Source organism: Globicephala melas, chromosome 15 (genome assembly GCF_963455315.2).
Source record: "Globicephala melas chromosome 15, mGloMel1.2, whole genome shotgun sequence".
Lineage (NCBI taxonomy): Eukaryota > Metazoa > Chordata > Mammalia > Artiodactyla > Delphinidae > Globicephala > Globicephala melas.
Window position 1 is genome coordinate 56,741,594 of NC_083328.1, and position 14,574 is coordinate 56,756,167.

The 14,574-nt window shown below is 43.3% G+C and overlaps 1 protein-coding gene and 1 long non-coding RNA gene across 5 annotated transcripts in view; one reads left to right on the forward strand and one right to left on the reverse strand.

Annotated features, from left to right (window-relative positions):
- LOC132593434 (uncharacterized) overlaps window positions 1-2,404 on the reverse strand; it is a 39,286-nt gene extending 36,882 nt beyond the window's left edge. The window contains exon 1 of the long non-coding RNA XR_009558907.1: window positions 2,352-2,404. This is a non-coding gene — a long non-coding RNA (uncharacterized lncRNA). The remainder of the gene's footprint in view (window positions 1-2,351) is intronic.
- Window positions 1,730-14,574, forward strand: part of DNAAF9 (dynein axonemal assembly factor 9) — a 148,380-nt gene continuing 135,535 nt past the window's right edge. For 3 of the 4 annotated variants that reach the window (XM_030847592.2, XM_060284267.1, XM_060284266.1), the window contains exon 1: window positions 1,730-1,916. In XM_030847592.2, coding sequence (XP_030703452.2) covers window positions 1,834-1,916 — 83 coding nt within the window. In that variant the 5' untranslated portion in view covers window positions 1,730-1,833. The remainder of the gene's footprint in view (window positions 1,917-14,574) is intronic. The other variant, XM_060284268.1, reaches the window with a different exon arrangement.

The window sequence follows — 14,574 nt, forward strand, 5'->3', positions numbered from 1 at the left end:
TGTTCTAAAATGACAGTAGTGGTGATCGCACAACTTTGTGAATACACCCATTGAATTATAAAAGAAAAAAATTGGTAATAGCGACCAACGCAAGAACTGAAAAAGTTGTATTTAATAAATCTCATGGCTGCATCATTGCATCTGTCACAAGCCCAAATTCATATCTAACGGTAAGGTGGGAGTTGAGTCGTGAAAGGGTTGCGAACTTAAATTTTACGAAAAGCAAATTGAACTCAAAGGTGAATATCTAGTCTGCCTGCAAAGGAGAGCTGTACTTGTAAGGTACAGTCTCCCTTAACAAAGTCGGAGCTGAGCCAACCCAATCCAATGTTTTGGGAAGCTAGCGTTCCGGGACTGGCAGTATTTCAGAAGCGTGAGCGTCTAGCGATTGACGGGCTTCCAGCTTTGTTAGTGTGGTTACTGGAGTAAGGAAGCTGAGTACCTGTTAACTACCAGAAGCCTGGTCACTGGAGTGAGGCACTTGCTGATTGGTTGTTGTCTAGAAGCATGGCGCTGTCAATGATTGGCTGACTTTCAGAAGCTCTGGACTGTCGTTGATTTACAAACTTTCAGAAGCCTAGCTACCGGAGTGAAGCTGTTGTTGACTGGCTGATTTTCAGAAGCCACTGGAGTGAGGCTGTCGCTGATTGGCTGGTTTGTAGAGCCTGTGTACTGATGTGAAGTTATCTCTAAATAATGGTGGTTACTTGATCAGGACTTAGAACTTGAGCAAAAAAGTCCTTTCCTTTCTTGAATATGAAAAATAAGTACTTTTAATTTCTAGTTCCTTCTTTTGGTCTTTCCTCAGCTAAACTCGCTGGAGACACCGTAGACACTGTACAGATCTTTTATTTGTAAAAGTAGGATTTTCAGTGATTTAAGCACCAATTACTGTGGCGGAAAAATAGCTCTAATAGTTTTTAATTGATTATAAAAAGATAAATACAGGACATTTAAGGCATCCTGACAAAGTCAGTATACGACGCAGGACAAAATCATTAAATACGTCCTGTATATACAGGATGCCTGGAAACTGTCAATTACACAGAAGACTGACGCTCGCTGGGATTAGGTTTCTTGCATACGGCTCTGCAGTCAGAAACGGGTCGAGTCAGAATCTGAACTGTAAAGGGCAGGGATCCTCTGGGCCCCTGTGAGCCCCTAACGTCTGCGCAAGGCTGGGCGCGCACCGCTAACCTTAGGTCGGCTAGAAATCGGCTGAACGTCTGAAGGGAGGGTGCACAATTGACTAGCAGCGGGTGAGGAAACAGTAGCAAGGAACCGGCCTGGGAGACCGGGTCACGAAAGCCGAGCACCAGGGCGGTTCAGATCCCCGCGCCAGGGACCTGCTGCGGCAGCAGAAGGCTTTGCTGGAGGCCGAAGTGGACTGGGCGGGGCTGAACGAGGCCCCGCCCCCAGGCGCGCCCGTGTGCGTGGCTGGGGGCGCCGCAGAGCCCCACTTCACGATGCGAAGCCTGAGGACAGGCCAGAGCGGCGGCGCGGTAGCTTTCACTCTGGGCACCCACGCTCCCAACGCCCAACCCGGCCGCCTCGAAGCTTAAGGAAGACTCGACCCGCAGCCGTGCGCTTGCCCCCACCCCCAACCCGTCCCGACGCCCCCATCCGCCCTCTTTGCGCGCGTCCAGCTCCGCCCCCTCCCCCGGCTCCGCCCCCGCCCCCGACGTGCCCCCGCCCCCGACGTGCCCCCGCGCACTGCGCCCCCCGCCCACCCGGCACGCCCAGCCGCCCCACCCGGCCGTAGCGGGCCAGGAGACGCCCCGCAGGCCTGAGTGACCCTCGCAGCGGCGCCGTCCTCCTCCGCCTCTCGCAGCCATGGACGTGTACCCCCCACACCGGCTGGGACTGCCCCGCGCACGGTCCCCCGGCGGCCCTGGCCGCGGGTCGCCCTCCGTCAGGTACGCGGGGCTGAGGCAGCAGAGGGGCTGGCGGGCGGGCAGGCGGTTGCGGGCTGTTGGGGTCTGAGACGCCTCCCGCCGAAGGGCGTGGCCCGATATGGCTTCCTTGCGGACGTTTTTTTTCCTGAACGGTTCCCTGACGAACGTTTCCCGAGGAGCGGCTCTCGGTGCAGAGGCTCCCACAATGGCTCCTGTATCGACAACCCCACAACGGCTCCTCTGTGAAGACCCCCTATTATGACATCCCCAACCCCATAGAACATTTCCCCCCGGAAAGATTCGCCTATCGAGAACCTCCACAGTGCCTTCTGTATGATTAATTCACTTGCCTTTCCCATAGGATATTTTCCCCAGAAACGGCCATCTATGGAGACGTCCCCTCACAATAGCTCCCCTTATAGAACCCCCAAATGGGTTTCCCTCGAAATGGCTTACCTCTCATGCTCCCCTACAGTACGTCTCCTTTAGAGCCTTTACCTCTCACTGCGCCTTCCCTAGAGAGTACCCCCCTCCCGCCCCATAGAAACACCCACACGGACAGCATCTTCCCTGTTGCGCGTTTCCCCACCTCCCCCTGCCCCAGCCCGAGGCTCCCTCACTCCACGATGGGGAGCTCAGGTTGAGGACAGGTGGAGGTCATTAGGGGCCTGGATAAGGAAAAAGGGGCCAGAATCCCCGAAAGCTGCGGATCCCAGGCCACAGAGCCTAGAGATAGAGCCCCCGGGTGCCTCAGTATAGGGAGGCTCCCCGCCCGCTTTCGATATATGAAGATTTGTTTCTGCTGTCTGCTTCCTGTGCCTTTGGAGCTGACCTTGATAGTCTCGGTATTATTCGTGATGGAGCTGGTTTGGGGCCGCCAGTGGAGTGTGGAGGTTGGAATGATGGAGGGGTTGTGGCAGAGACCATTGAGAGGAAGGGAGGAAGAGAGAGAAATGGGCTTTGGTTCTGCTAAACTGTCATTAAACCAGAAGAGGGTTTTTATTTGTTTTGTTTGCTTTTTCTTTATTCTAGCTACTTAACAAAGCAAATACGGTGTTGTTTCCTTGAACGAAGGTTGTCAGCTTAACATGTGAGAATGGTCTTTCCTGTATCCTTGTTATGGTATTTAAGGCATTGTATTGGAATTTTTGCTCTCAAATCTGTTTTTTTTCTTTGTTTTGTTTTGTTTTTATTTTAACTCCACCAGATTCATGGAGAACAAGAACTGAATCTTAAAATCCAGGCCCTCTCTTACTTACCGACATTCCTTCTTTCACCTCAGTTACTAACACATATTGGTTGAGTAAATAAAGGATGGGGAGGTGGGACTAGATACCCTTAGTTGCATTTGGGAGTCCTAATTTGCTTCTGATTTGGCAGGTGACGTTAGGTGACATATTTGGACTCCTGTTCTGCTCTTCAGTGGAATTTCAGTGGGCTTTACAGTTCCAAGTGTTTAGCAGCTTATGGTAACCATCTCCAGTCTGTCCTAACGTTTCTGGCAGCCAGTTTCACTGTTAGAAAGTATTTAAACTTTGAATAAAATAGAAACTGCACAGGATACTTTAGAACTTGAAGCAGCCACACTTTAAATCCAGGGTCTATGTAGACTTGGGGTTCATCCCATATCATCTTGAGCTTTGAAGTCTGGAGTCTTTGAGACTTTTAGGGAAAAAAGAGCTTCTGAATAAAATCCATCTCTAAAATAACTGCTTCCTTCCTTGCTTCTGGTAGCACATTTTGCTTCTGGTAGCACATATAGCTTCTGGTATACATTTTTTTTTTGTAAGTAGTGTTTTTATGTTAAAAAGATCAATGTTGGCTAACTTTACTAATCATACTCAAACTCCGAATTTTCCATCACGTGGTTTGAGTGAAACTTGTTAGTCTTAAGACATGGGGTAGTGCAAGGAACCCGAAGGCCTGGAGGTTGTATACCTTTGGTAAAAGAAATTTTGTGAAAGTTTCCCTCCTTTCCCTGCCGTTTTTAACTGAACGTGTTTTTCTTACTCATTCAGTTAAGCCTTTCCCAGATTTTGACATTGAACGTTTCTAGAAGGTTTGTGCTCAGCACTTTCCTGTCACCCATATTTGGCTTCTTTGCTGCACTCTGACACCTGAGTGATGAAAGAGGTGGGCCTAACTGATGAAGCTGCATTCCTAGAGACCCATAGATAATACTTTGCAAGTGAGTGGTTCTCTTCTAGCAATGGAGTTCATTTTCACAGATGAGCAGTAGAGATCAGGAGTTAAAATATTGTTGCTTAGACCTAAAAGCTTCTTTTTAATGATATGGTAGTCATCAGTGCTGTCCATCAAATATCTTTGGTTTTTGTCTCCTGGGCATGTGGTACCATTGTACTTGCTTGCACCCTTGAAGATGGATATGGCGTTGTTAGTTGCTTTTGGTCAGTGAAATGTGCACAGGAATGATGTGTATCCCTTCATGGTAAAAACTTCTGGTGTGTGATTTGCCACTCTTTCCCTCTGTTTTGGTGATTGTTGGTGCTCCGGATGGTGGCTAGTCTCAGTCTGGGAACCAGAGCAAGCTTCCAGGTGACCTATGTTTGACATGTAGAGTGAGCAAGAAGTAAGCCTTTGTTTCAAGCCTCTGAGATTTTGGAGTTATTACCAAATAACTATCTTTACTTGTACTAAGGAACCAGTGGAAATAGTTGAAATATGCTTTCCTACTTCAGATCTTTTCCTGCAGAGGAATCTGATCCTGCTCAGGACTTGTTTAACAGTTTAAATTTCACTCCCTCTTTATGCAAATAATCCAACATACACTGTGCTAGATGCTGTGGATTCAGAGCAATAAGGCAGGCCTCTGCCCTCCAAGAGCTCCTTTGTAAGTGGAGAGAGGTAAAAATCATAATACAGAGTGGTGAGAAGTAAATATTGGGGAGGAAATAGGGCTGAAGGAACAATAATGTAAGAAAGCATAGTCAATTTGGGGCTCAGCAGTTGGAAGAATGGAGTTGCCATTTACTGATATTGGGAGCATTGGAATAAGAGAAGATTTGTGGAGAAAATAGAGTTCAATTTTGACCTTGTTCATTTGAGTTTCCTAATAGATAATAGATAGCCAAGTGGAGATATTGGATTAGCAGTTGGATATATTAGTCTGTAGTTCAGGAGAGAGATTGAAACTGGAAATACCATCCATATTACTGGTGACTCCAGAATTTTTTTTTAAAGCTATGAGACTAGATAGAGACCCAGGGAGTAAATGTAGATAGAGAGGAGGACCAACATCCAAGCCCTGGGATATCCCATGTAAAAAAGGCAGTGTAGCAATGTCTTCCAAATTCTGAGGGGAAATGGTTTCCTACCTCTGAGATAGGGGAAGAATCGAGGATAGTCAAATGATAAATGCAAGAATAGACTATTAGATTTGGTAATGTGGAGGTCATTGGCAACCTTGACAAGAACAGTTTTGGTGCAGTGGGTTCAAGAGGATATAGAAGAGGAATTGAAGACAGTGAGTATAGATAGTCACAGTGATGTTGTTTCAAGGATTTCTATAAGGGAGAGCAGAGTAATAGGGCTGTGGCTGGAAGGGCACGAAGTGTTAGAGTTCTTTTTGTTTTTAGGTGGGCAGATAGCATGTTTGTAAGTTAATGGGAATGGTGGAGTATAGAGAGACAAATTGATGATTAAAGAGAGAGAAGGGACAGTTGCAGGGGTGAAGTCCTTGAGTAGATGAGAAGGAATGGCATCTAGGATATAAATGGATATGTTGACCTTAAGCTCAATAGCTACATGGACAGTTCATCTGTGGTGATTATATTGACCCAAATACTGGTGAATTGGTAGCTTGGTAGTGGGACAGAGTGAATGTTCACTTCTGATTACTTCCATATTCTCAGTTAAATAAGAAGGAAGGTCTTTAGCTAAAAATGAAGAGTGGGGGAGGTGTTGGAAGTTTGAAGAGAAAGAAGGTGTAAAATTCATCCAGGAGAGTGGGAAAAAATGAGTTGAATAAGGAAATATTTTAGGGCACCAGGTGCCCATTTGGCATTTGTAGTCATAAATTTAAGGTGGGTGAGACCCAGTTAGCATGGTTGAATGCTTCCCCTTCAGCTGTGTTGAGCTGCTTGGATGTGGGCACTGTGGGAGGGAGTGGCTGAGGTAGGATAGAGGACGTAATTGGAAAATAGGAGTAAAGGAACTGAGAGGTAAGGATAGTGGAAGGGTTATCTCAGTGCATATTGAGATCATCGTGAATTAAGATGGGAGTAGTAATAGCAAAGAGACAATGATCCAGAAGCTAAATCTTGAGGGAATTTGGAGGACTGAGTGACCTACAGGTTTGTAGATGTCTGTAACAAGGAGGGATAGTGGGTGGTTATTGTTTGTTGGCATGAAGAAATCATCCAAAATAAAATAGTTTCTCACAAATAAAGGTGTGTTTCTAGATTAAAAGGACCCTCCAAGAATCCAGCACAATTAATTTAAAAATATCCATGCCAAGGCACATCATCATGAAATTTTTTTTTTTTTTTAGAAATTTATTTTTTATTTGTTTATTTTTGGCTGCATTGGGTCTTCGTTGCTACACGTGGGCTTTCTGTGGTTGCAGCCAGCGGGGGCTACTCTTTGTTGCAGTGCACCGGCTTCTCATTGTGGTGGCTTCTCTTGTTGTGGAGCACGGGCTCTAGGTGCGTGTGCTTCAGTAGTTGTGGCGTGTGGGCTCAGTAGTTGTGGCTCGCAGGCTCTAGAGCACAGGCTCAGTAGTTGTGGCGCACAGGCTTAGTTGCTCTGTGGCATGTGGGATCTTCCCGGACCAGGGCTTGAACCCGTGTCCCCTGCATTGGCAGGAGGATTCTTACCACTGTGCCACCTGGGAAGTCCCCACATAATGAAATTTTTGAGCACTATGAAGACAGAAGAATATCTATAAATCACATAGAGTCATGAATCATTAGATTGTAGCAAGAATGGACACTAGAAGATAATGGAGCAAGGAGTACCTTCTAAAAGAAAATGAGTTCCCACCCAGAATTCTGTATCCAGCCAAACTCTCAGGCAGGTGTGAGGGAACAATAAAGACATTTCACACATGCGAGGTCTCATAGTTTGACTTGCCATGCGCCCTTTAAGAACTCACTGGGTGGCGTGTGCTCTAGCAAAAAATTCTGACCGAGGAGTTCCTGTGCTGGTCTTCTTCTATACCATGTATATATAGGTGGAATTTTTTCCTTGTTAAGGGACTCATAAGAAAGGACCTTCTTTGTTGCTTCTGGAAATTACCAAAGGGCTGGAACCTTTTTTTTAAAAAATTAATTAATTAATTTATTTATGGCTGCGTTGGGTCTTCGTTGCTACGTGCGGGCTTTCTCTAGTTGGGGTGAGCAGGGGCTGCTCTTCGTTGCGGTGTGCGGGCTTCTCATTGTGGTGGCTTCTCTTGTTGCGGAGCACAGGCTCTAGGCACGCGGGCTTCAGTAGTTGTGGCACGTGGGCTCAGTAGTTGTGGCTCACGTGCTTAGTTGCTTCGTGGCATGTGGGATCTTCCCAGACCAGGGCTCGAACCCATGTCCCCTGCACTGGCAGGCGGATTGCTAACCACTGCGCCACCAGGGAAGCCCCGGGCTGGGACCATTTTTTATTGCCATTTCCCATATTGCTTGCCCTAGTGCTTAGGTCAGTGTCTGGCACATAGTCAGTACTCACTAAATGTGAACTGCTGTTGTTAGCCATTATGAAACACTGCTTGCACTAATTATTTATTGAATGAATAAAGAATAATTACAGGTGAAACTCTGGGCTAAGGGTGTTCAGAGAATGAAGAATCACAGTTGTAAGCTAGATGGTGGGAAGGTGGGTCACCATAGTGATTTTCTATAGAGAGCGCTTACATAAAGCCTCACAGAGACAGGTTATCTCTTCAGGTGATGTTTATTGGTCAGGTACCAATACCCGTGGTTCTCTTTTGGGTTTACAGATCTACAGAAGTGGTAATTGTCCCTGCTTTAAGAAAACTCAAAATACAGAGCAAGACTATGACCTTGTGTGTCTGAAAATGTGAAGTTTCACCTTCAGTATACTTGCTTGGATTCTGGCCAGGGAGGCTTGGTTTGGTGCTTATAGAAGTAAAAAGGGTTTGCTTAGTTACGTTTTTATGACCTTATTTCTGGCCCGGGGTGGAGGTCTAAGTATGGGTTTCCCCCTGCTATCAGAAAGTAGAGCCTTCCTAGGAAACCTTTTGTAAGGTGAAACAGCCTAAAGTGAAGGAGCAATTACCTTAGAACACATCTTGCTAACAGAGGCACAAAATAAATCAGGATAAAGCACGGATGCTCACAGACACAGTTCAAAGCTATGGAGGCTTGTTGCTGTAATGCTGAGTGTAGTTACCAGCGAAGGAGCTTGACAGTGCCACTCTCATTGCTCCACTGCAAAACAGATGCTGGCTATCTTTGCTTTTCACCTTTTTTCATAAAAGCAAAAACCCTCTTCAGATTTCTTTCAGTTAGTGAAAACAGGTAGGTCTTATGTAAAAGCGAACTTTGAAAAGCAGGGGATGCCCCTGTCTGCATTTTCACATATGTCTGGGATGACTGTGTTCTGAGGACTCTTATTTAGTGAGTATAGTTGCATTAATAGTGCACAATATTGTAACAGTGTTTCCTAGCTCTTGGGCTCTTCTGTGATATTCTAATTTTTGGAGAGGGGAGTAGATGAGATGCAGATGCCCTCAAGAGTTCCACAGCTTAAATATTGTTTTGCCCTGAAATAAAAAAGAAAAGAAAAAGCAGAGTTTGCTACTTGGGTATTTAAAACTGTTTTCTGTGATTTTGAACCTAGTTCAATGGAAAGTTAGCTAATTTGGCATGCTTTTTGCTTTCAACTTGTTTGAAATAATATTAGGTTTATAGATGAGTTGCAAATATGGTACATAGGGTTCCTATAAGGCCTTCACTCTGCTTCCTCTAACGTTAACATGGTGTATTTATCAAAACTAAGAAATTAATATTTGTACTGTACATTAGTTTACTGTAAACTTTGTTTACTTAGTAAATTTGTTTTTATTTGGAGTTTATTACTCCAGACTTTCTTTGCCCAGTCTTTCCACTAATGTCTTTTTTCTATTCCAAGATCCATCCAGGATTCCACAGTGCATTTATATTTGGCATGCTTTTAATAGTCAAAGAAGTGAGGGAAAGTACTTGTGGATGCCTTTTGAATGAAGACCTGTGAAACTGACTTTACAAAGAGCAGATGGTGTGTGGAAATGCTCAGAGAAATCTGGAGAAAAGGAAGAAAATGGAAAATAATATATTGTTACAGTGGAACATAGTGACAGACTTTGAAATAACATTTTCCATTTGTGGTGGGGAGCATTTTCTGAAGTTCTCAGATTTAGTTTGTAGAGAGTCTTATATACTCCAATTTGTGAAATATGCATAGACATGAATTGCAATTGGGTACAAGTTTTAACTATTTTAGATAAGGTGACCTGTCAGGAGCCATGTTTGGCAGCTGGTAGAAGATGCTTAACAATGACTTAACTGAGGTTTACTCTCTCTTGGAAAAGATGTCTATCTAGAGGAGGGCAGGCTAGTCCTGGTATGAAGTCATCAGGGAACCAGGCCACTTCTGTGTTTGTATTTAGCAAATGGATTCCATTTTCTTCATAGCTTCATGGTCACAAAATGGCTGCAGGAACTCTAGCTATCAGGTCTGTCAGGCAAGAAGGGGAAAGAAAAGCAGCAGCTTTCCTAGTTGAGTCAGTTCTTTCCCTTCAGCAAGCTTTCCCAGAAGCCTCCACCTGATCGCTTTTGCATGTCTCATTGGTCAGCTCTAGAAGCAAAGGAGCTGTGCCTATTGCTGCTCCAAATAAAATTGGGATACTATTGGGTTGGCCAAAAGGTTCATTCGGTTTTTTCCGTAAGTGGCTCTAGTAGTGCTTAGTTGTCCTTAACTTCATTCGAAACAATTTTGTTAGATTGTATTATGACAGCTATCATATCAGCATGTATTTAAAAAAAAAAACTTATCAGGACTTCCCTGGTGGCACAGTAGTTAAGAATCCACCTGCCAGTGCAGGGGACACGGGTTTGAGCCCTGGTCCCGGAAGATCCCACATGCCGTGGAGCAGCTAAGCCCGTGTGCCAGCCACAACTACTGAAGCCCGTGCGCCTACAGCCCGTGCTCCACAACAAGAGAAGCCACCGCAATGAGAAGCCCGTGCACCTCAACGAAGAGTAGCCCCTGCTCGCTGCAACTAGAGAAAGCCCATGCACAGCAATGAAGACCCAACGTACCCATAGATAGATAGATAGATAGATAGATAAATAAATTTTATTTAAGTAAATAAAAAATGTATCAAAATTTGTGAATTTTTGTGTAGCCACTTTAATATTGAAGATGGAAGAAAAACAATATTTTCAGCATATTATGCTTTATTATTTCAAGAAAGGTGGAAATGCAGCTGAAACGCAAAAAAAAGATTGTGCAGTGTATGGAGAAGGTGCTGTGACTGATCAAATGTGTCAAAAGTGGTTTGTGAAGTTTCCTGCTGGAGATTTCTCACTGGACAATGCTCCACAGTCGGGTAGACCAGTTGAAGTTGATAGCAATCAAATCAAGACTTTAATTGAGAACAGTCAACATCATACCACGCAGGAGATAGCTGACATACTCAAAATATCCAAATCAAGTGTTCAAAATCATTTGCACCAGCTTGGTTACGTTCGTCGCTTTGATTGGGTTCCACACAAGTTAAGTGAAAATAATCTTCTTGACTGTATTTCTGCATGCGATTCTCTACTTAAACGTAACGAAAACATTCTGTTTTTAAAACAAATTGTGACGGGCGATGAAAAGTGGATACTGTACAATAATGTGGAATGGAAGGGATCGTGGGGCAAGTGAAATGAACCACCATCAGCCACACCAAAGGCCAGTCTTCATCCAAAGAAGTGATGTTGTGTATAAGGTGGGGTTGGAAGGGAGTCCTCTCTTATGAGCTCCTTCTAGAAAACCAAACGATTAATTCCAACAAGTACTGCTCCCAGTTAGACCAACTGAAAGCAGCACTCGACAAAAAGCGTCCGGAATTAGTCAACAGAAAATGCATAATCTTCCATCAGGATAACGCAAGACCTCATGTTTCTTTGATGACCAGGCAAAAACTGTTACAGCTTGGGTGGGAATTTGTGATTCATCCACCGTATTCACCAGACATTGCACCTTCAGATTTCCATTTATTTTGGTCTTTACAAAATTCTCTTAATGGAAAAAATTTCAGTTCCCTGGAAGACTGTAAAAGACACCGGGAACCTTTACTCAAAAAGTTTTGGGAAGATGGAATTATGAAGTTGCCTGAAAAATGACAGAAGGTAGTGGAACAAAACGGTGACTATGTTGTTCAATAAAGTTCTTGGCGAAAATGAAAAATGTGTCTTTTATTTTTACTTAAAAACCGAAGGCACTTTTTGGCCAACCCATTATTAGTTAAAAAAAAAGGGGGGAGAATGGATATGGATTAGGCATCTGTTTGTCCCTACCACAGAGAGGTAGCTGTGTGGAATGAAAGTTATATTGCTTAGGATAACTAATGGCTGTGATGAGCTACATGAAAATGCTGGGAGAAAATTCAAGTCATGGACTAGTTAAATGATGCCAACACATTTTCAGTCGTGTGTGTGTGTGTGTGTGTGTGTGTGTGTGTGTGTGTGTATCCCTTCAGTTTGAGTCACTTTATGGTCACTGGTTAACCATGCTGGTCATGATAGCAGTAATGTTGCCTTTGCTTTTTACATTGCAAGTTGTTGCTCCAGAAAGGACATCAGTGGGAAAGGACATTTATTGACTTGAGACACATCCTGCCTTCTTGGCTTTCTTCCAAGTCTGTTTTATGGAGGGAATAAATAGTTGCCACTTTAATGCAGGGCCAGCTTTCTTAAGCCCTTAAACCCTTTTCTTAGCAGTCCTGCAGTAGCTCCTTGTAATCAGTACCTGAAGTCTGAATTAATGCTGATATGATAATATGTTGTATTACTCCTGCTGTTGATTTTCCCCCCAATATTTTATTATGAAAACTGTTTGGAAGTACAGAAAAGTTGAAAGAATTGTTCAGTGGACATTCATGTATATTCATACCTAGATTCTCTGCTTAATGTATTTGCTCTGTTTGCCTTATCATATAGTCATCCTGCTATCCATCCATCAATCCATCCTATGTTTTAATGCTTTTCAAAGTAAGTTACAGACATTGGTATGCTTCAACCCTAAACATTTCCTGGGTTTGATTTCATAATAAGAAGAATGCTCTCTATTTCAAGTGACAGAAACCCAACTCAAAAGATTAAAGTAAAAAAGGGAGTGAATGTGTTGGCTTGCTTGGCTGGAAGGAATAGTGGGGAGATAAGACTTGTAGGAAGACCTGTAAGAACTAGGGCCTCAGGAACTGGAACCAAGACTCTGCTATCAAAATAGTTGCCTCTATCCATAATAACCTGAAATCCACATTCTTCCTGCACTGTGACCCTAGAGGCCATTTCTCTTCTACCTCTAAAATAGGAAATCCCTGGAAAGGACTCCAGCTGACCTGGCTTGCTTCTGGGTGAGTCATGATTGGATGCTGTGGCAGAGAAGGGGCACAGTGTATGTTACCAAGGGAAATGAAAATGGAAAGCATGCTAAGTGAAGTATATACCTCAGAAAGCTTTCCATTTGTTCTCTCATGCTGGGATAATGCTGGTGTTTGACTAGGAGAGTACAAAGGAGAACTACAAATGCAAAAGTCCTAAATAAAATAATATTACAGCTAGCCCTTCATATCCACAGGTTCTTCATCCATGGATTCAACCACCCCAATCAAAAATATATTTTTTGGGCTTCCCTGGTGGTGCAGTGGTTAAGAATCCGCCTGCCAATGCAGGGGACACGGGTTCGAGCCCTGGTCCAGGAAGATCCCACATGCCGCGGAGTGACTAAGCCTATGCGCCACAGCTACTGAGCCTGCGCTCTAGAGACCATGAGCCACAACTACTAAGCCCACGTGCCACAACTACTGAAGCACGCACACCTAGAGCCCATGCTCCACAACAGGAGAGGCCACCGCAATGAGAAGCCCTTGCACCACAACGAAGAGTAGCCCCCCATTCGCCGCAACTAGAGAAAGCCCAGGCACAGCAACAGAGACCCAATGCAGCCATAAATAAATAAATAAATAAATGGGGGAAAAATATATATTTTTAATTTGAGAAAGTTCCAAAAAGCAAAACTTGAATTTGCTCCACACAAGCAACTATTTATATAGCATTTACACTGTATTTACAACTGTTCACTTAGCACTTATATTAGGTATAAGTAATCTAGAGATGATTTTTTTTTTTAATTTTCGGCTGCACTGTGTGGCATGTAGGATCTTAGTTCCCCGAACAGGGATCGAACCATGCCCCCTGCATTGGAAGCCAGAGTCTTAACCACTGGACTGCCAGGGAGGTCCCTAGAGATGATTTAAAGTGTACCAGAGGATGTGCATAGGTTATATGCAAATACTATGCCATTTTATATAAGGGACTTAAGCATCTGCAGATTTTGGTATCTGAGGGGGTCCTGGAACCAATCCTCCATGGATAACAAGGGACAACTGTATAACAATGAAAATTCTAACCACACATGGTTTAGAAGTTATGGGGAAACAGGTACTCTGTTATATTGTAGGTGAACGGTTTAAGAAGACAATTTGGCAAGATCTATCAAAGTTTTAAATGCAGATACCTCTTAACCTGGCAATGCTAGTCTCTACCTTGCAGAAACTTTAGTACTTGTGCCAAAGATGGCTATATAAGGTTGTTCAATGAAGCATTGTTTGCTATTTGCAAAAATAATAAAAATCCTGAATGTTCAATTATAGTGTCTGGTTAAATAAACACAAAAGAACATAGTACAACAGTTTTAAAAATGAGGTTGTGTTCTATTTACTAGCTTGGAAAGATCTTAAGGTACAATGTTAAGTGAAAACACGTTGCAGAGCAGTTACATATGTCGTTATTATGATTTTATGTAAAACAACTCTTTCCCTAAAAAACTCACCCAAACTATGTATTACTGAGAGATTCACATCACATTGTTCACAGCAGTTTCATAAGATAAAGTGATTCAGATTGGTATGAGGATTCACTTTGTAAAACATTCAAAGCACAAAGCATATAGAATATAAGGAGGATTATTCATGTTTTAATTGTTTAATTTGAAAATCAAAAAGCATAAATTATGGAGGAAAAACAGGCAGAAATAAAATTTTCAAATTTTCTCCTTCATTTCCAGGGAACCAGGATAATGAAACACAAACAAACAAGAAAATATATCTGGCTGTGTATACAGTAATTGTTATAAAAGCAGTGAGCAGTGAATTAACTATTATATATAAAATGGAAGATGGGGAGAACAGAGATGATTGTTTAGAATTCAGAAATATTGTATCTGAGGCTAACTTTATTGTCAGGAAATCAGTGAGATATATCAGGAGAAGTTCAGAGTCAGGGTGCCTGGTCACTCAGGTCCTGGGGCTGTTAATCTTTACTCAGCCTTGTGATCTTGGGCAAACTGCTTCTCTTTGGGTCTTGTTTTTGTCTTGTCATCTGTCATGTCTAGATTTTGAGCCTGAATCCAAGGAAAGTGAGAAATACAGTATAGTATACAAGCAGCATGTTTGATATAA